This window comes from Mus caroli, chromosome 17 (genome assembly GCF_900094665.2).
Source record: "Mus caroli chromosome 17, CAROLI_EIJ_v1.1, whole genome shotgun sequence".
Lineage (NCBI taxonomy): Eukaryota > Metazoa > Chordata > Mammalia > Rodentia > Muridae > Mus > Mus caroli.
In genome coordinates this window covers 16,974,090-16,993,421 of record NC_034586.1, presented here as the reverse complement: position 1 = coordinate 16,993,421, position 19,332 = coordinate 16,974,090, and the positions used below count along the sequence as shown (strand labels likewise).

Sequence of the window (19,332 nt, the reverse complement as noted above, 5' to 3'; positions counted from 1 at the left end):
TAAACTACCAATCAAAGAATACACATGGAAGGACCCATGGCTCCAGATGCATGTATAGCAGAGGATTACCTTATCTGGCATCAATGGGAGGGAGGCCGTTGGTCCTGTGAAGAATGGATGCCCCAGTGTAGGGGAATGCTAGGGTGGTGAGGCAGGAGTGGGAAGGTAGGTGGGGGAGCACTCTCACAAAAGCAGGGAGTGGGGGGATTGGGATAGGGCGTTTGCAGAGGGAAAACAGGGAAGGGGCATAAGATTTGAAATGTAAATAAATAAAATAACCAAAAAAGATAAAAAGTTAATAAATAAGAAGACATGAAACTGAAAAAAATGTGAGTACAGATTAAAAAAAAAAAAAAGAGCAAGACAGGGGCTGGAAAGATGGCTCAGCAGTTAAGAGCACTGACTGTGCCGCGCCGTGGTGGTGCACGCCTTTAATCCCAGCACTTGGGAGGCAGAGGCAGGCGGATTTCTGAGTTCGAGGCCAGCCTGGTCTACACAGTGAGTTCCAGGACAGCCAGGGCTATACAGAGAAACCCTGTCTTGAAAAACCAAAAAAAAAAAAAAAAAAAAAAGAGCACTGACTGCTCTTCCAGAGGTCATGAGTTCAATTCCCAGCAACTACAGGGTGGCTCACAACCATCTGTAATGAGATCCGATGTCCTCTTCTAGTGTGTGTGAAGACAGCTACAGTGTACCCATATAAATAAATAAGTTAAAAAAAAAAAAGCAGCTGTTTTCCTCCCTCCTTTCTCTTGTTCTTGCCTTCCTCTAGCTTTCTCCCGATTCCCTTTTCCCCTCTCCCTACATGCTCATGGCCAGCCTCTACTTCTTTGCACATACTCTCTGACTTTCTCTGCCTCTACTATTCTCTCAACTTCCCTTCCCATGCTCTGAAAAAAGACTCTATTCTATACTATACCTTCAAGTGGCTGGTCCCTCAGCGGTAAGGGATGCCTCAGCATAGGCCCACCAAGGCACCCTTTCCCACATTCCTGATTACACATCTCCCTTCTCTTCATCTTTTTATAAACACATCATATGGCATACCTTTATATGGTTTCTTAGAAGTAGGAACTTTATGAATCACAGCAAAATTAGAAGTCTTTGACACATATTTAATGATATTACATTTTGTCATTATTATTTTTTGATAGGGTATATGTAGTTCAGGCTGTCCTGGAACTATTCAGACTAGGATGGCCTCTGATTCACAAAGATCTTGCTTTGGCCTTTTGGGTACTGAGATTACTGGTGTATACTACCTTACCTGGAATTATATATTTTTAGATGTTGAACAAAGGTTTTATTGTACTTTTTCGCAGGGCCTAGAGAGATGGCCTAGTGGATAAAACCACTGGCTGTTCTTTCAGGGTATTGGGTTCAATTCCCAACACACACACACAAAAACACACACAGCAGTTCACAACTGTCTTTAAATCAAGCATCAGGGAATCTTAGGCCCCATCTGAGGCCTCAGGCATGCATGTAGTGCAGAATAATAAAACCATGTGTGCATCGTGTATACACACACACACACACACACACACACACACACACACACACACAGAGAGAGAGAGAGAGAAAAGCTTTTGACATAATAGGCAAATTTTTATTTTAGCATTATTTTATGAGATTTAAAAGTTCATTAAAGGATTTCCCATGTTTCTTATTCTGATGATTTATAAGCAGATAGAATACTGGATAAATACTATGTTACATTATTTACAAAGGTATGTTTCACTTCAGTATGAACTCTTTGATGTCTTTTAAGATTTGAGTCCTGGGTATAGGATTTGTCATATTCCATACATTTGTAAGGTTTCTCTCCAGTATGAATTTTCTGATGTGCTCTAAGGTAGGAGCACCTAGTAAAAGATTTGTCACATTCTGTACATCTATAAGGCTTCTCTCCAGTATGAACTCTCTGATGTGTTCTAAAATTTGAGTTATGAGTAAAGGACTTGTCACATTCCATACATTTATAAGGTTTCTCTCCAGTATGAAGTTTCTGATGTCTTCTGAGATTTGAAATCTGATTAAATGATATGTCACAGTCTCTGCATTTGTAAGGTTTCTCTCCACTATGAATTTTCTGATGTTCTCTAAGGTGAGAACACCTAGTAAAAGATTTGTCACATTCTGTACATCTGAAAGGTCTCTCTCCAGTATGAACTCTCTGATGTGTTCTAAGATGGGAGGCCTGGGTAAAGGATTTGTCACATTCTATACATTTGTAAGGTTTCTCTCCAGTATGAATATTCTGATGTGCTTTTAGAGTTGAACAGCTAGTAAAAGATTTGTTACATTCCTTACATCTGTAAGGTTTCTCTCCAGAATGAACTTTCTGATGTGTTCTAAGATATGAATTATTGGTAAAGGATTTATCACATTCTATACACTTGTAGGGTTTCTTTCCAGTATGAATTGTCTGATGTATTCTAAGAGTTGAGCAGGTACTAAAAGATTTGCCACATTCCTTACATTCATAAGGTCTCTCTCCAGTATGAACTCTGTTATTATGATTTCTAAGATATGCACGCTGGGTAAAGGATTTGTCACATTCTCTACATTTGTAAGTTTTCTCTCCAGTATGACTTTTCTCATGTTCTCTAAGAGTGGTGCTCTCATGAAAAGATTTGTCACATTCCTTACATCTGTAAGGTCTCTCTCCAGTATGAACACTCTGATGTCTTCTAAGATGTGAACTATGAATAAAAGATTTGTCACATTCCCTACATTTGTAAGGTTTCTCTCCAGTGTGGATTTTCTGATGTGTTTTAAGAGTTGTGGTCGTAGTAAAGGACTTGTCACATATCTCACATTTATAAGGCTTTTCACCAGTGTGGATTCTGCAATGCCTTTTAAGATGTGATAATTCAATAAAGGACTTACCACATTCTTTGCATTCATAATGTATCTCTGGAGTATGGGTTTTCTGATGCCATCTTAATGATGCATAGTGGGTAAAGGATCTGTCACACACATTGCATTTGTAAGGCTTCTCTCCAGTATGGAGTCTGTAATGTTTTCTAAGGTGTGAAAGCTGATGAAATTCCCTGCCACATTCTGGACAACTACAATGTTCCTCTGAAGTATGGATTTTCTGATGTGTCCTGAAATTGGGATAATGGGCAAAGGATTTGTCACATTCCTTGCATTTGTAAGGCTTCTCCCCAGTATGCAATTTCTGATGACTTTTAAGTGCTGACAACTGAACAAATGATTTTCCACATTCTTTGCATTTGTAAGGTTTTTCCCCAGTATGACGTCTTTGATGTATTTTAAGATGTGTGCACTGTGTAAAGGATTTGTCACAAACATTGCACTTGTAGGGTTTCTCTTTAGTATGAATTCTGTGATGGACAGTGAGGCTTGAGGAGGTACTGAAGCATTTCCCACATTTGCCACACTGGTGTGGTTTCTCTTTAATGTAGACTGTTGTTTGCATGAGACTGTATGCAGAGCTGAAATAGTCATCATATACTTCCTGTCTGTGCTCTTTTTTTGCGTTGTAGAGTCTTTGATCCTGACTAATGTCAGAACACAAAGTTAAAGATTTCTCACAGTCTTTAGACTCACAAGGTTCTTCTCCAGTATGCGTGCTTTTATATCTATTTTGATTTGACGAGTCAACAGAGGCATCCTCGTTGTTACAGCATCGGTATTTGTTAGAGGCTTCTGTAGTGTCACTTCTATTATAAAGTGCACAGTTGGAGGGTTCATGAAGCATTTCACCAAGTTTATTACCCTGACAAGACTCCTTTTCAGTCTTTACATGTTGATGGACAGTATCACATATGCAGTAGTTCTCTGAAAATGAATATAATTCAGATTAATAGGGCTTGTTCTATGATTAAACATTTGATAAATGACTGTCTCCCTATGTTCTCGCTTAAGTCAGACAGCAACTACTTAGACATGCTTCCTTCATTGTAATTTTATGGATTACCACAAACATATCCTGACAGCTTTCAAGGGTCTGTAATATATAATAGACATGGCATCTCATGGAAAATGTTTGATGGCTCAAGATGGATCAAATACTTGAGTCAGTAATTACCTTTGGGATGAAGCTTACTGACTGATCGTCTCTATTCAAAAATTGATGAAAAAGAGTGTAATGCAATCCAGGTTCACAGTGTTTGTGTTCAATGAAATGTACAGTTCAGAAGACTACAATCCTTCTAATATTAAAGGCCTACGCAAAACCATCAAAGGGTTAACATTTTTTCTAAAAATACCATATCAGATTTCTCAAAAATAATGGAAGCAAAGAGAGTACTTTGCCAGATATCTTGAATACAGAGCCTAGAGTCTAGATCATTTGAAGCAGGGCTATCATGGGCAGCTATTGCTTATTTTTTTCCTCCATTGTCTGAGCTACACACACTGCTGTGTTTCTTAACTTTCCTTAGAGGGATGTTCTTAAGCTTACACAATACACTGTTTCTTGGGATTGTCTTGCAGAAGGGCTTCTGTGTTTTTTTCCATATACGAAAATGAAGGATGTAAAGGAAGGCAATTGCAGAATAATGCTACTTCATGGACTCACGTTACACACATAATTTTGTTAAGTAAACAATCTGATATCAACATAGTCAAGTAAAATTGCATTTTATACTAGTATTAAGTGGCCACAATTCAGGTGAAGTAAGTCACAACGTCTTCTAACAGTTACAATGAGCAGGATGCATCTGGGGCCAGGATATTATAATAAGCTAAATGATTGGGAATCATTTCAAGTGGAACTGAATACAGAAAAAGTATTTTCTGTTCTTGTTCTCTTTCATGTGAATCCTTCCCAGTTGTTCTGCTCACTTACTAGCCTACCCTAGCTGTGGCTCCTCTCTCCTCTCCACCTTCCAGGGAAAACTCATTTGCTCCAGACAGGTAACCAGGCCTACACTGTATACAGTAATCTATGAGTTTTGTGAGGTTGACCCATGCTACAATTTTTAGAAAAAATACAGATGTCTAAGACAGTACTCTCCTCAGTACATAAAGACAACACAAAATAGAAGAATCCAGGAATGGATTCCCAATTGCTATTTCCTGTCAGAATTGTCACCATATTTAGGGAGAAATTTCAGTTTGCATATCTTAAGTTATTTTTTCTACAATTAAAACCATGTAATTATAATGATAGACATGGAACTCTAAGAGATGAAGATAAATGTTGCTGATTACATTGTGGAAACAAAGCATTCATGAGACCTCTAAAGTTCAAAATGGAAAGCAAATATAAAATATCATGAAAAGTTCTTTTCTACTATCCAAATTTCTCTATTCTCATGTTGTTTCCAAAGAGCTTTAACAAAGACTTTTACTGTGTATAGTCAGTACATACAAAAGAAGAGTTGATAGTTCCTAAAGCAAAATGTTCTCACCGACAGAGACCAGGTTTCTGTAATTCTCCAACATCACATCAATGTACAGAGCCCTCTGAGCAGAGTCCAGGCATTCCCACTCCTCCTGAGGGAAGTCCACAGCCACATCCCTGAATGTCAACAGACACTGAAACAAAAAACAGAGTGACCATGTGATGCTGGGCACAGTGCTTTTCTGGAAATAAGGAGGTGGAATGTAGATGAATGAAGACCATAACTCAAAGAGATGAGTTCTAATATAGTCACACTCTATAATTAATGGTCTACCTTTGTAAAAACAGGATGACATAATAGTCTCAGAAGCATATCCATGAAACAAGACATACATTTGATGATTATCTATCTGTTATATAGACTTTATGTCCCATAGAATCACAGTGTATAATCTAATAACTAAAAGGCACAGAGACAGTATCCAAATTAACAAAATCAGAAAGGAATAGGGAGACATAACACTGAACATTGAGGAAATTAAAAATACTATTAAGGCTTACTTTAAAACCCTGTACTCTACAAAACTAGAAAATCTAAGTGAAATGGATGATTTTCTAGATAGATATCACTTATCAAAGTTAAATCAAGATCAGGTAAATTGTCTAAATAGTCTGATAAGCCCTAAGGAATTAGAAGCAGTCATTAAAAGTCTTCCAACCCAAGAAAGGGCAGGGCTAGATGGGTTAAGCACAGAATTCTACCAGACTTTCAAAGAGCTTATACCAATACTCCTCAAAACTATTCTACAAAATAGAAACTGAAGGAAGATTATCAAACTCAATCTATGAGATCACAGTTACCCTGATACCTAAACCACAGACAGACTGAAAACAAGAACAACAAAAAACAAAAATGGATTTCATATCAATGTCCCTTATGAACAATGATGCAAAAATATTCAGTAAAATACTTGCAAACGGAATTCAAGAACACATAAAAAAACCCCACCATGATCAAGTAGGCTTCATCCCAGGGATGCAGGAATGGTTCAATAATGCACCATATAAACAAAGTGAAAGAAAAAAATCCACATGATCATCCCATTAGATGTTTGCTACATCCACTCCAGTAGTGACTTGCATGACAGGCCTAGAAACCTGGAAGCAATCCTGAGGCAAAGAGTTTCACGGAAACTTAGTCTCCTGGAACCGTAGCATCCTGGATAACGAATGCTCCAAACTTGTCCTTGCAAATGTATCTGTGTGCTTTCCTTCAGTGTTGTTTTATTATAGGTCCCTCCAAGCAATGACTTGCCAAATACTTAAGCAAAATCGAACTTTGCTTCCTGGCCTTCACCAATGCCCTAGGTAGTCCTTGAGCTGACCCTGGGCTTGGAATTCAGTAAGAATGTTACCTATTCAGAAACAGTCAGAATTGCCTCTAGTATTGTAAGAGAGATAGAGGAACTAGAATATTACATTATTCATGAGAAGGTTAGCTAGAGCAGAACTCCCTAATTAGAACTATGATTTGGGCGTGAGAGCCCTTGCCCCCAGAGTGCAAAGACATCACACCTGGCTTCTAAGAATATAGCTGACCTTAGATAGAGTTGACTTTGTCTCAGTTGTTTTATTGCCCAGTTCCTGCCAGTCTTTATGTTTGCATTTCTCTGTTTTGTGTAAGAGTCATTAAGCATTCGGTAACCTCATAATACCTTGGCTGATGTGTCACCTAACTTCCCTATTTTCTTCTGTATTAAAAGTCTGATGCTTGATTTGACAAATTACATTCAGATACAGACAGCCCTTGTGGGTGTGTCTGTTTGTCACCCCTCCGCACCAACTCCTTGCCTGCCTGTCTGAGACCCTGATTTCTTCCGCAGATTGAGGGAGGCCAACTGAGGCTGGTCGGCGGCAGATGTTGAAAAGGCCTTTGACAAAATCCAACACCTCTTCATTTTAAAAGTCTCAGAACGACCAGAAGTACAAGGAACATACCTAAACACAATAAAGACAATGTATAGCAAGCCAAGAAATAACATCAAATTAATGGAGAGAAACTTAAGTAATTCAGTAAAATTGGACAAAGTAAAACTGTCTATTCTCTCTGTATCTCTTCAATATAATACATGAACTTCTAGCTAGAAGAATAAGACAACGAAACATGATTAAAAGGATACAAATTGGAAAGGAAGAAGTTAAAGTATCACTAGTCAAACATGATGTGATGGTATACATAAGTGACTCCAAAAACTCTACCGAAGAACTCCTACAGCTGATAAACACCTTCAGAAAAGTGGAAAAAAAAAAATTTAAAAAAAAAAAAAAAAAAAAAAAAAAAATCAGTACCCCTTTCTTATACAAACAATAAATGAGCTAAGAGAGAAAGCAGGGAAACAATACTTTTCACAATAGCCACAAATAACATAAATATCTTGGTGTAACTCTAATAAAGCAAGTAAAAGCCTTGTATGACCAGAACTTTAAGTCTCTGAAGAAAGAAATAAAAGAAGATATTAGAAGATGGAAAGGTCTCTTATACTCATGAATCAGTAGTGTTAATGTAGCGAAAAGGGACATCTTGCCAAAAGCAATCTACAAATTTAATGTCATTTCCATCAAAGTTCTAACATAATACTTTACAGACTTTGAAAAAACAATTCTCAACTTTCTATGGAAACACAAAAACCAGGCCTGCTAAAGCAATCCTATACAATAAAGGACCTCTGGAGGTATCACTAACCCTGATTTCAAGCTGTGCTACAGAGTAATAAAAATGACATGGTGTTGGTATAGAAACAGACAGTTTGATCAATGGAATCAAACTGAAGACCGAGAAATAAACATACATACTTATGGACACTTGAATTTTGACAAAGAAGCCAAAACCATAGAATGAAAAAAAAAAGAAAGCATCTTTAAGAAATGGTACTGGTCTAACTGGATGTCTGCATGTAGAAGAATGCAAATAGATCCGTATCTATCACACTGCATAAAACTTAAGTCCAAGGGATCAATGACCTCAACACTAAGTCTAATAGAAGAGAAAGTGGGAAATAGTATGGAACTCATTGGTACAGGCGATAACTTCCCGAACAGAAAGAACATCAATGGCTCAGGAACTAAGATCCACAATTGATAAATGGGACCTTATGAAACCGAAAAGCTTATGTAAGGTAAAGGAAAATGTCAATAGGACAAAATGGTAGCCTACAGATTGGGAAAAGATGTTCTTTAACCCTACATCTGGCACAGGGCTAATATACAAAATAAAGAAAGAACTTAAGTAGTTAGATACCAACAAACCAATAACCCAATTAAAAACTGGGGTACAGAGATAAACAGAATTCTCAACAGCAGAACACTGAATGGCAGAGAAACACTTAAAGAAAAATTCAATGTACTGAGTCATCAGGGAAATACAAATGAAAACGACCCTGAGATTCCACCTTACACCAATCAGAATGGCTAAGATCAAGAACTCTAGTTACAGCTAATACTGGCAAGGATGTGGAGCAAGATAAACACTTCTCCATTGCTTGTGGGAAAGCAAACTTTGCCTTCAGAACAAGATGTTCAACTCTCAGTTCCTCCTGCACCAAGCCTGCTGGGAGCTGTCATGATCATGACTTGATGATAATGGGCTCAACATCTAAATCTGTAAGCTGGACCCAATTAAATGTTGTTCTTATAAGAGTTGCCTTGGTCATGGTGTCTGTTCACAGCAAGAGATCCCTAACTAAGACAGGTATGTACTCATTTATATGTGGATACCAGCCATAAGGTACAGGATTACCAGGATACACTCCACAGATTCAAAGAAGCTAAACAAGAAGGAAGACCCAAGAAAGGATTCTTGATTCTCAGGAAGGGGGAATAAAACAGTCATAGGAGCCAGATGGAGGGAAGTAACTGTGTGGAGGTGAGATAGGGAAGGGTTTGGGGGAGGGTCAGGATCTGGTTTGGAGAGAAAAGGAAGAGAGAGCTAGAGGGCAGGGAGAATGAATGGAAATCAGTGACTGGTGAGGATGGCAGAGGGGGCATCTATAAAATGTGACAGAGACCTGATATGGGGGAGCCTCCCAGGAGTCTATGGGGGTGACTTTAGGTGAGACTCTTAGCAATGGAGATATGGAACCTGAATTGGCTACTTCCTCTACCCAGACAGAAACCCCAGAGGAGTGATAAGGACACGAATGCACCCACAAAACTGTAGACACAAATGTGTCCGGTCTGCAAGAAATTCAGGGACAAAGACGGAACAGGAAATGACCAACCAATAACTGGCCCAATTTGAGACCCATCTCATGGCCAAACACCAGTCTTAGATATCTATTAATGATACTCTGTTATGTTGTAGGCAAGAGCTTAGCATAAATGTCCTCTGAGAGGCTTCACCCAGCAGCTGACTGAAACAGATGCAGAAATTCACAGCCAAACATTGGACTGAGGTTGGGAAGAGCTGGGGGAAGGACTGAGGGATCCTTAGAGAATAGAAACTCTATAGGAAAACAGAGCTAATTAACCTGAACCCCTGGGGGCTCTCAGAAACTGAACCACCAACCAAAGAGCATACATAGGCCCCCTGCACATATATAGCAGATGTGCAGCTCAGTCTTCATGTGAGTCCTCGAACAATTAGCACAGGGGCTGTTTATAAATCTGTTTCCTGCCTGTAAATCCCATTCCCCTAACTGGGCTGCCTTGTCTGGCCTCAGTGGGAATGGACGGGACTAGCCCTGCAAAGCCTTGATGTACCAGGGTGAGGGAAAAATCCCAGGAACATTCTACCCTCTTGGAAGAGAAGGGGAAGGGGGATGGAGGGAGGGACTATGTGATGGGGGAAACAGGAGTGGGGATGCAGCAATTGGGATCAAAAGGTAATAAATAAATAAGGTAATGGAAAAATGGAATACTATTCAGCCAATGAGAAAAATGTAATAAGAAGTTGTAGAAAATGGCTACGTTTAAAATGTGTAATATTAAATGAGGTCATACAATGTCAGAAAGAAGAAACCACATTTTCCCTTATAGGAATATTCATATTCATATCATATGAATAATTTAGTCAATAATATATCTATACAGAAACAATGTACATGTGAGCACAGTAGAATATGGAGAAAAAAATGAAAAGTTAAATATGAGGGGATGAGGTAGAACTGAATGCAGATAATGAAAATGCAGTTATGAAAGATATATTAAGTTGACTGCTTTTTTAGGTCTGTCACTGGTTTTGGGGGCTTTGGTGGAAGATAAATTCATTAAAATATATTATATATTGAAACTATTAAGTGAGTGTCTCTAGAGTTTTAGTTCTCAATGACTAATGTAACCACATATAATTTCAATCAGTTCTATAATCAGTCTGGTTAATTTCAGTGTTTGATTTTGTATGCGTTGTCAACATGTTTTATAATCAAGTTAAAGCAAATTATTAGAAGGAGAAAATTTAGGTTTGCAATGTTTGAAGATAAATTTCTAGAAAAAAAAGTAGACATGACCACTGACCTGGGGCATGTTTATTGGTGAATAAGCCATTTCTTTCTGTTTATCTTCTTTGAATTTCTCTTTCAGGTACAATGAATGTCCAGCTTGTGATGCTTTCATAGAAGGGGCCAAAAAAGAAAAGCAAAAATTAATACTGAAAGATATTAAAGGACAGTTTTAAACTATATTAAAAAGACCCAAGCAACAGAATACCACCTGATGTTCAATCAGCAATCCCAAATCCAGAACAGCATGAAAAGACACTTAAAACCTAGAGAGAAAATCAACATCAACCATGTTGCTGCACTCAAAAAAGTTACTTTAAACTGATGGAGGCATAAGTGTACTTCAAGATTGTTACAAATGAACAAAATTCAGTTCCCTAAAGCAGCACAGTACATAATAAATTAGATGCAAAATCTACACAAGTAAAAGAAAAGAACTATCTAAGAACCTAAGAAATAATACACTGCATGTGAAGAATAGTTAAATACAGGAGAACTGAGAAGTGATCATTTATGGGCAAGACAGGAAAACACTAACACAGAGAAGAAATAAGAATACTACCAATATTCCAAACAGCAACAACATAAAAAAACAAAAATAAAAACAACAAAACCAAAAGCATTGGGAATAAAAACCCCATGAACAAAAAATGTGCCCACTGTGGATATCAATATGGGGAATCCTCAATGAAGCAAGTGTAGGAGATGAGACAGCAATTCCATTCCTTGGCATATGTTCCAAACACTCAAATCCTACACCAGAGATACATGCTTACTCATGCTCACTGGTACTATAGTCACAACAGCTACAAAATGGAAACAACCTAAATGTCCTTATCTGAGGAATTTCCATTCCATACTGAAAATGAGGTAAATATGCAGTATGGAATATGATGGAGATGTAAAGAAAATTGAAATCAAGAGATTTGTAGGTAAATGGATAGAACTAGAAAAGATGATTCTGAATGGAGTGACCCAGACCCAGAAAGACAGATACTGCATGTTCGCTCTCATAGGAAGTTCCTATCTCCAAATTGTCAGAAGTGAGTTTATAACCTGGAGTAACTGCAGTAACCAGAAAGGAAAGCGAGACCTTGGTGGGATGTTGGGGAATAATAGAGAGGGAAATAACAGGGAAATGTGATTTGAAGGGAGAAATTGAAAAACCGTGGCAGGGATATAATTATGGAAAAAGGCAAGACATAAACATAGAAGAAATAGGGTAAAATAACTGTAAGCTTGTTAAGAAAGTCATCAAGAATCATACTGCCAAATCCATCTGCCAAAAAGGCCTATATAATAATATAATCAATAAAGAAGCATATGGATTGAACAGACCATGCTTGTACTGGATGATTTTGTGTGTCAACTTGACACAGGCTGGAATTATCACAGAGAAAGGAGCTTCAGTTGGGGAAATGCCTCCACGAGATCCAGCTGTAAGGCATTTTCTCAATTAGTGATCAAGGGGGAAAGGCCCCTTGTGGGTGGTGCCATCCCTGGGCTGGTAGTCTTGGGATCTATAAGAGAGCAGACTGAGCAAGCCAGAGGAAACAAGCCAGTAAGTAACATCCCTCCATGGCCTCTGCATCAGGTCCTGCTTCCTGACCTGCTTGAGTTCCAGTTCTGACATCCTTTAGTGATGAACAGCAATGTGGAAATTGTAAACTGAATAAACCCTTTTCTCCCCAACTGCTTCTTGGTCATGATGTTTGTGCAGGAATAGAAACCTTGACTAAGACAATGCTCAACAGGTGCTGGAAGGGCAAATGTACACATATTAAAAAGTTTTAAGTGTAGGTCATGGGATAATGTAAATTTAATATACAGAGGTTCCCATCCTCCCTAGATACTACCCACATTCAAATTCCTAAACAATAAATGCATTTCTTTTCAGTAACTTCTTGAAATGTAAATAGACAATATTCTCTATGCTAAACATGTAAACAGATTACAGCATTCAAAAAAGGAAAATGATAGCAGAGATTAAAACATATTTTCTACAAAAAATTATTTCATATCTAAAAATACAAAATACCAAGAAAGAAGGAATCTTTTTTTAAATGCCATGAATATGGACTGCAGTAAAGATGAGATGATCATAATTACACTAGTGAAAGAAAAATCAAGACGAAAGTATTAAAATACGAAATAAAGAGTATTAGCAAATGATAAAATGCTCCTAGATACAAAGTCCTTGATCATCACAAGTGCATGTTACAAAACCCAGAATGCACACTGTCATGTCAGAACTCACTGGCAGGAGTCTATCTGTCCCTAAGGGCAAGTGAGGATTAAAGAAAGGGGAGGCAGAAAGATGATACAGAGGTAAGAGATCGATTCTGGAGGAGTGTTAATGAATACTGAAGCAGCCCTGAGTGTATTTTGCATAACCTTTTTATACTCCACAGTGCCACAGGAAGCAAAACCACAAGCTAGCAGAAACAGTTGGTGACATCTACACAGTATATCTTCTCATCCATTGGCCTCCCTGTTCCTTTCACCAAGGACCATAGAATCATTCATTCCTTGCCTTGAGCCTGAGGTGAATGTCCTCCTAACTTTCTATGCAACAGCAGGCCAGGAAATCTTGACAGCAGACCCTGACCTGCCTTGACAGAAAACAGGAGACTGCAGAAAATGTGAAAAGTGGCACTCTGCCTCACGTGCTTCTTACACATGAGAACACAACCGAGAAGGAGGTTTGTCTTCTCCAAGACTCCAAGCAACTCCTATTAAAATTCCATTTGCATATTTTACAGAAAGTAATCCTGAAATTACCAAGGAGCAGCACAGAGCTAGAAAATAGGAAGAGGATCACACCTAGAGGTGATTTCACAGTATATTACAATCACAGCAATGGAAACCACTTGGAATTGACATGACAATAGACAATAGGAGATATCCCTGGAAAGATAGGATAGACAGAGTTTACCTGTCTGCAAATATAGTTCCTGATTTTCATCAAAACTCTGTTGGCATTATTTTAAGGAATGGAGGAATTAACACTAAAAGATAGAGAATATCAGGGGTAGAGAGATGACTCAATGGTTAAGATCAATGTCTGCTCTTCCAGAGGTCCTGAGTTCAATTCCCAGCAACCATGTGGTGTTTCACAGTGATCTGCAATGGGATTCGATGCCCTCTTCCGGTGTGTCTGAAGACAATGACAGTGTACTCACATAATATAAAACAAATAAAGAAATCAAAAAAAAAAAAAAAAAAAAGGCACTGACTGCTCTTTGAAGGTCCTGAGTTCAAATCCCAGCAACCACATGGTGGCTCACAACCACCTGTAATGAGATCTGACACTCTCTTCTGGTGTGTCTGAAGACAGCTACAGTGTACCTATTTATAATAATAAATAAATCTTTGGGTTGGAGTAAGCAGGGCCAACCAGAGCGCGTGGGGCCAACCAGAATGAGCAGAGGTCCTAAAAATCCAATTCCCAACAACCGCATGAAGGCTCACAACCATCTGTACAGTTACAGTATACTCATATACATAAAATAAACAAATCTTTTAAAAAAGGAAGAGAATGTGCTAAAATACCAAACGCTCCAAAAATCATTAAACATTACATCTAAAAGTATTAATTTTTATCATTTTATAATACATTAAAATCACTGAAATGAAAACCATTTAATATTGGCATATAGACATAATCAGTGATGTGCATGGAATAAGGACATCATCACTCACATGCATGATCAAATAAATTTTTATTGCCTCCTAGGATCAGTTCTTTTGTAGAAAGTCTTCTCATCTCTACAATAGTACAGTCCTGAGGAGATTTTTCTCAGTGAAAGTCTCCAGAATTATTTCCAGTGAAACAGAATGTAGCAAAATGGATATCATGTCCATAAAGGAACTCCCAGGTCCAACTGCCTCAGTTTCCTAAGTGTAGGCATTAAAGGCTCGTGATTAAAGGATTAAAGGGTTATAGGATACAGGGATTAAAGGATTATAAACTGGTTTATAATGTCCTTTCTAACTGTGAACTGTAACAGATGTGCAACTTGGTCATCATGCTGGTCCCCTAACAACTGGAGCAGAGGCTGTCTCTGACTTTAACATTCACTTGAACCCCCTGCCATCCCTCACCAATCCTCCAAAATACCTGGATCCTTAGCGACTGTCTCCTCCATCTAGATCTTCCAGGGCTCTTTGCTCTACTCCACAGGTGAACAGGTCTGGGTGATCACTAAGCACATAAGAAAGAGATCTTCAGCAAGCACCTGCATTTCTTGCACAGTACTGTGCTCAGTAGATGTTATGCAGTGTCAGAATACTGAAAGTATTTAGAAAGCATTTTCAGTTACCATAACTTAAAACTCTTTTCCAATCACAGTTCAGCCAAATCTGAGGGGCAGAAATGGAACTGAATGATTGGGATGAGAATATTACACACTAGTGAGCTTCTAAATTTATCCTGGACTAAAAATGATGGAAGTCCTATTCTCCCAAAGGAGCTCATGCTTGCAGAGGACTTGCCACAAAACCCTGAGGAGGAGCAAGGGCGGCTGAAGCAAACTATTCTCACCCACACAAACCAGACTGCTGTAATTCTACAACCTCCAGTCTCTGTACAAAACACTCCCAGCATGGTCCTGACACTGCCCCTCTTTCTGGCAGAAGTCCACAGTCACACTGGTGGCTGTGAACTGACCACAAAATACAAAACAACAGTTTGAATAGTGGTCCTGGTGCACACCTTTAACTCTAGCACTCAGGAAACAGAGTCAGGTGTAACCCAGTGACTTCCAGTCCAACCTAGTCGACATGATGAGTTCTGGGCCAGACAGAAGAACACAATGGGTTCAAGCCACAGACAAAACAAACACAGGAACTAAGCCAAACTAAACCAAACCAAACCAAAAAAACCAGTTTGTGTTCATGGACAGAGTGGTTTTCTAGAACTGAGGAGACAAAAGACTCTTGCTGACTTTTTTCTGATATAGAAGAGATAAAGTAATTATTTGAAAGATGATTTATAGTACCATCATATACAATATAATATAATACTTTTTCTGTTTTATTTCTTTTTTTCCTTTTCCTTCTCCCTCTTCCCACTGACATTTCTCTGTGGTTCTAGCTGTCCTTAAACTCCCTTTGTGTACCAGGGTGGCAAGGAACTCCCAGGTCCAACTGCCTCAGTTTCCTAAGTGTAGGCATTAAAGGCTCGTGATTAAAGGATTAAAGGGTTATAGGATACAGGGATTAAAGGATTATAAACTGGTTTATAATGTCCTTTCTAACTGTGAACTGTAACAGATGTGCAACTTGGTCATCATGCTGGTCCCCTAACAACTGGAGCAGAGACTGTCTCTGACTCTGTTGACTGCCTTTGGATCCCCTTTCCCTAACTGGGCTGCCTTGTCTAGCCTCAAAAGCCTCAATGCAGTGCCTAATCCCACTGCATCTTGATATGCCAAGGAGATGGATATCCACAGGAGGCTTTCCCTTCTCTGACAATAAAGAGAGGAAGGTGTAGGGTAGGGGGAGGGAGGTAGTGGAGGAGTGAGAGATTAGGAGGAGAGGAAGAAGTGATGACAATGTATGGCAAATAAAATAATGAGAAAAAAGTTCGCTTCTAGTTACATTTACAACTATATCTATGAAACTTGCAACAAATATACGCTGAGATTCAGTTACATTTCCAGCCATTCCTTTCATGACTAATAGCTAAAAGCTCTCTGGGGATGTCAAGTCACCAAGTATGTCCTTGGGTATAACAGAGGAGTTAGCATGGATATAAGTAAATTTAAAGAGCTTTATCCTTTATCTCAACGAAGAGAACTGGTTTGCAAACTTCAATAGATAAACTCAAATATTCTACTATTCTACTTTTTTGAATATTTTGGCAATCATATGGTCAATGAAAAAACACATCAGGATTATTTCAGTTTATATGCGCTAAAAATATATCGAGCCAGCTTACGTATGAACACCAGAAAAACTGATCACGCCCTGCTCCCTTCTGTCCCCTTCCCAGCCCCGTAGCTCCTTTGACTTGGGAGGTTTCAGAGCTATGGTTCTAGCTGCTGTGCTGCTGACTCTCCCAAGATGCCCCGCGCGGCACACGGCTGGCCGGCGTTTTACCTTCCCCTAAATTCCTCCCTGTTCTGCTACCCCAGGTCTACACTACGCGATTCCCTGCAGGGCCGCGAGCTCTGGACGTGAACAGGTCGTTGACACTTTTGGCTTTGGTTCTCAACTTACCTGGCTTCACTCACCTAGTTTCCCAGCTTCCGCTCACGTCACTCCTCCAACTCCTCCCACTCAGAACACTTCTACACTTCCTGATAACGTCCAATGTCCTTGCATCCTCCGTTTCCGGGTGAGTGGCCCTGCCCCGCGGAGACCCGTCCCTCCCACTTTGTCTCTGGCTGCCTTCCACACAGCCCCAGTTGTCAGCTCGCCCAGCCTCCCCTCATGCTTGCTGCCAGCTAGACTAGAAATGGATCTGGTAGGACTTTGCACCCCGATATCTGAGCTCCATAGTGAGTTCAGAACCATTTAGATAAATGACCGGAAGCCTAACACCTCCTGGACTTCCAGCCGCTGGAATACATATTTTGTACCAAACAACAGCAACACAAGCTAAATTCAGAAGCCCGAGTCCCATCCCCAAAACACAAACATGAGAAGCCAAAAGCAAATCCTAAAATTTTGACTTGGGAGAGACTTTTAAAGAACTTGGATTTTGAAAAGAAATAGGTGTCTCAAGAATCCAGTGGCCCTTTGCTATCGGCCCAGTACAGAATTCATCCTGTGCTGTACTGCTGTTACCACTAGATGGCGGTCTGTCATTTTACTAACTCAGAAAGCTAGTCTTGTGACTCATGCTTAAAGTGAGAAAACCAATTCTTTTTCTTTCTTCCTTCCCTCCTCCCTTCCTTCCTCCCCCTCTATTCCTTCCTTCCTTCCTTCCTTCCTTCCTTCCTTCCTTCCTTCCTTCCTTCCTTCCTTCCTTCCTTCTTTTTGGAGTGTTGAATGCAGAGACCTTAACTTGCACAGATGCAAAAAATAAGGTAATGGTTCTAGTCTTAATATAGTCAGTTACTAGTTAGTTCATCTAGCTTGGTGAACACCAAAGAAGAGGTGGCTAGGAAATAAGAAGGAAAAGAGGAGGGGATGGGCTAAGACACACCATTCTCTCGACTCCATACAATTATTGTAATCAGTAACCAACAGCAGCTGTCTTTATGTTCACACAAGAGCTCAGTCATTCTAGGAACTGGAACAGCTCCCTTTACCTCTCAGAGGTTGGCTATGGATAGATTGTAGGAGAATAATCACTACCTTTAGTTATCATCTTGTGCTGAGCACATCAGGCTCCAGCACATAGCTCCTATCTTATTGGATCCCTGGCAATATGAATAGAGATGAACACAATCGAGAGGTTTGTTGGAATTGTAAACCAGAAGAGCAGAGGCTTAGGAGTGGAATATGTACTTTATATCAAAAGTATACCAAAATATTGGGCAATACTTGATGTGGACACACAAATGCAATATGCAAGTGTGAAATAGCTAATAATAGAAAGCTTGGGGGAGGTCATTCATTCATTCACTCATTCATTTGAGAAAGGTTTTCTTTGTGTAACAAAATTATTAATGAAGTGTGCTACCATGCCCAGTTCAAAAAACATTTTTTTAAAGAAACATATTTATTTCTTTTACATGAGTGTTCTATCTGTATGTGCACCTGCATACCAGGAGAGGGCATTGGATCCCATTACAGATGGTTGTGAGTCATGATGTGATTGTTGGGAATTGAACTCATGATCTCTGGAAGGCTACACAGTGCTCTTAACCTCTGAGCCATCTCCTGAGCCCCTCAAAGTTGTTTTTAAATTACATCAGTCTATAATTTCTTTTTAATTGTATCAGTATCGGGTGGAGGACTTCTATTATTTAAATTTTTGTTTGGTTGTTTTTTTTTTTTTTATTTTGTTTTTGCTTTTCAGAGCCAGGCTGTCCTTGAACTCACTAATGTCAGCCTACTCTGCCTCTGAAATGCTAGGATTAATGGGATGGTCCACCAAGAATGGCTTAGAATCTGGGTTAGTATCAGGTAATAGTTAAGAGTCAGGAAGTCTTGCTCTTTTGTATCAATAAGTAGTAACTGTTAAGTCACTTTGAAATTGGTTATTTGAAATAAAATCCTGTCAATCTTGTTGTGGGGTTGTTTTAAAGATGGCATTTTTTTTGCCCAACAGTGGGTAGAGGGAACCACCTCCAGTAGATAGAGGTGGAGGGACAGGATTACTGATCTACAGTAAAAATTTTTGACCAAGAACTGTTCCTATTTAAAAGGAATGCAGGGACAAAAATGGAGAAGAGATTGAAGACCGAAGCCTAGCATGGCTCTCCTCTGAGAGGTTCTACCAGTAGCTGATTGAGACAGACACAGATAGCTTACACCCAACCATTGGACTGAAGTTGGGGGGAGGGGGCCCTATAGTTGGATTAGAGGAAGGATTGAAGAAGCAGTTGGGGAGGACAAACCCAT

The 19,332-nt window shown here is 39.2% G+C and overlaps 1 protein-coding gene across 4 annotated transcripts; it reads right to left on the bottom strand.

The window, feature by feature from the left end:
• Positions 1-1,587: 1,587 nt before the first annotated feature.
• LOC110312601 (zinc finger protein 54-like) lies at positions 1,588-17,107 on the bottom strand. Of its 4 annotated transcripts, none has more exons than XM_021186322.2 (5): positions 17,038-17,107; positions 14,936-15,019; positions 10,832-10,923; positions 5,388-5,514; positions 1,588-3,810 (listed from the first exon to the last, which is right to left on the bottom strand). In XM_021186322.2, exons 2-5 carry the CDS (start codon positions 14,961-14,963, stop codon positions 1,709-1,711), a joined length of 2,349 nt encoding a protein of 782 aa, XP_021041981.1. In that variant the 5' UTR covers positions 14,964-15,019; positions 17,038-17,107; the 3' UTR covers positions 1,588-1,708. The 4 variants fall into 4 exon arrangements, with proteins under 4 accessions (XP_021041981.1, XP_029326968.1, XP_029326969.1 ...); XM_029471108.1 differs by having other exon boundaries at positions 17,052-17,107; XM_029471109.1 differs by lacking the exons at positions 14,936-15,019; positions 17,038-17,107 and adding an exon at positions 11,027-11,071 and having other exon boundaries at positions 1,598-3,810.
• Between the last annotated feature and the right edge of the window lie 2,225 nt (positions 17,108-19,332).

Excerpts from the sequence above, each read along its gene's own strand:
- LOC110312601 (XM_021186322.2), bottom strand. The coding sequence starts at position 14,963 with ATGGAGGAGACAGTCGCTAAGGATCCAG. Across the intron at positions 5,515-10,831 it reads CACCAATAAACATGCCCCAG|TGTCTGTTGACATTCAGGGA; the intron begins GTCAGTGGTCAT and ends TTTTTGTTTCAG. Across the intron at positions 3,811-5,387 it reads CAGAAACCTGGTCTCTGTCG|AGAACTACTGCATATGTGAT; the intron begins GTGAGAACATTT and ends ATTCATTTTCAG.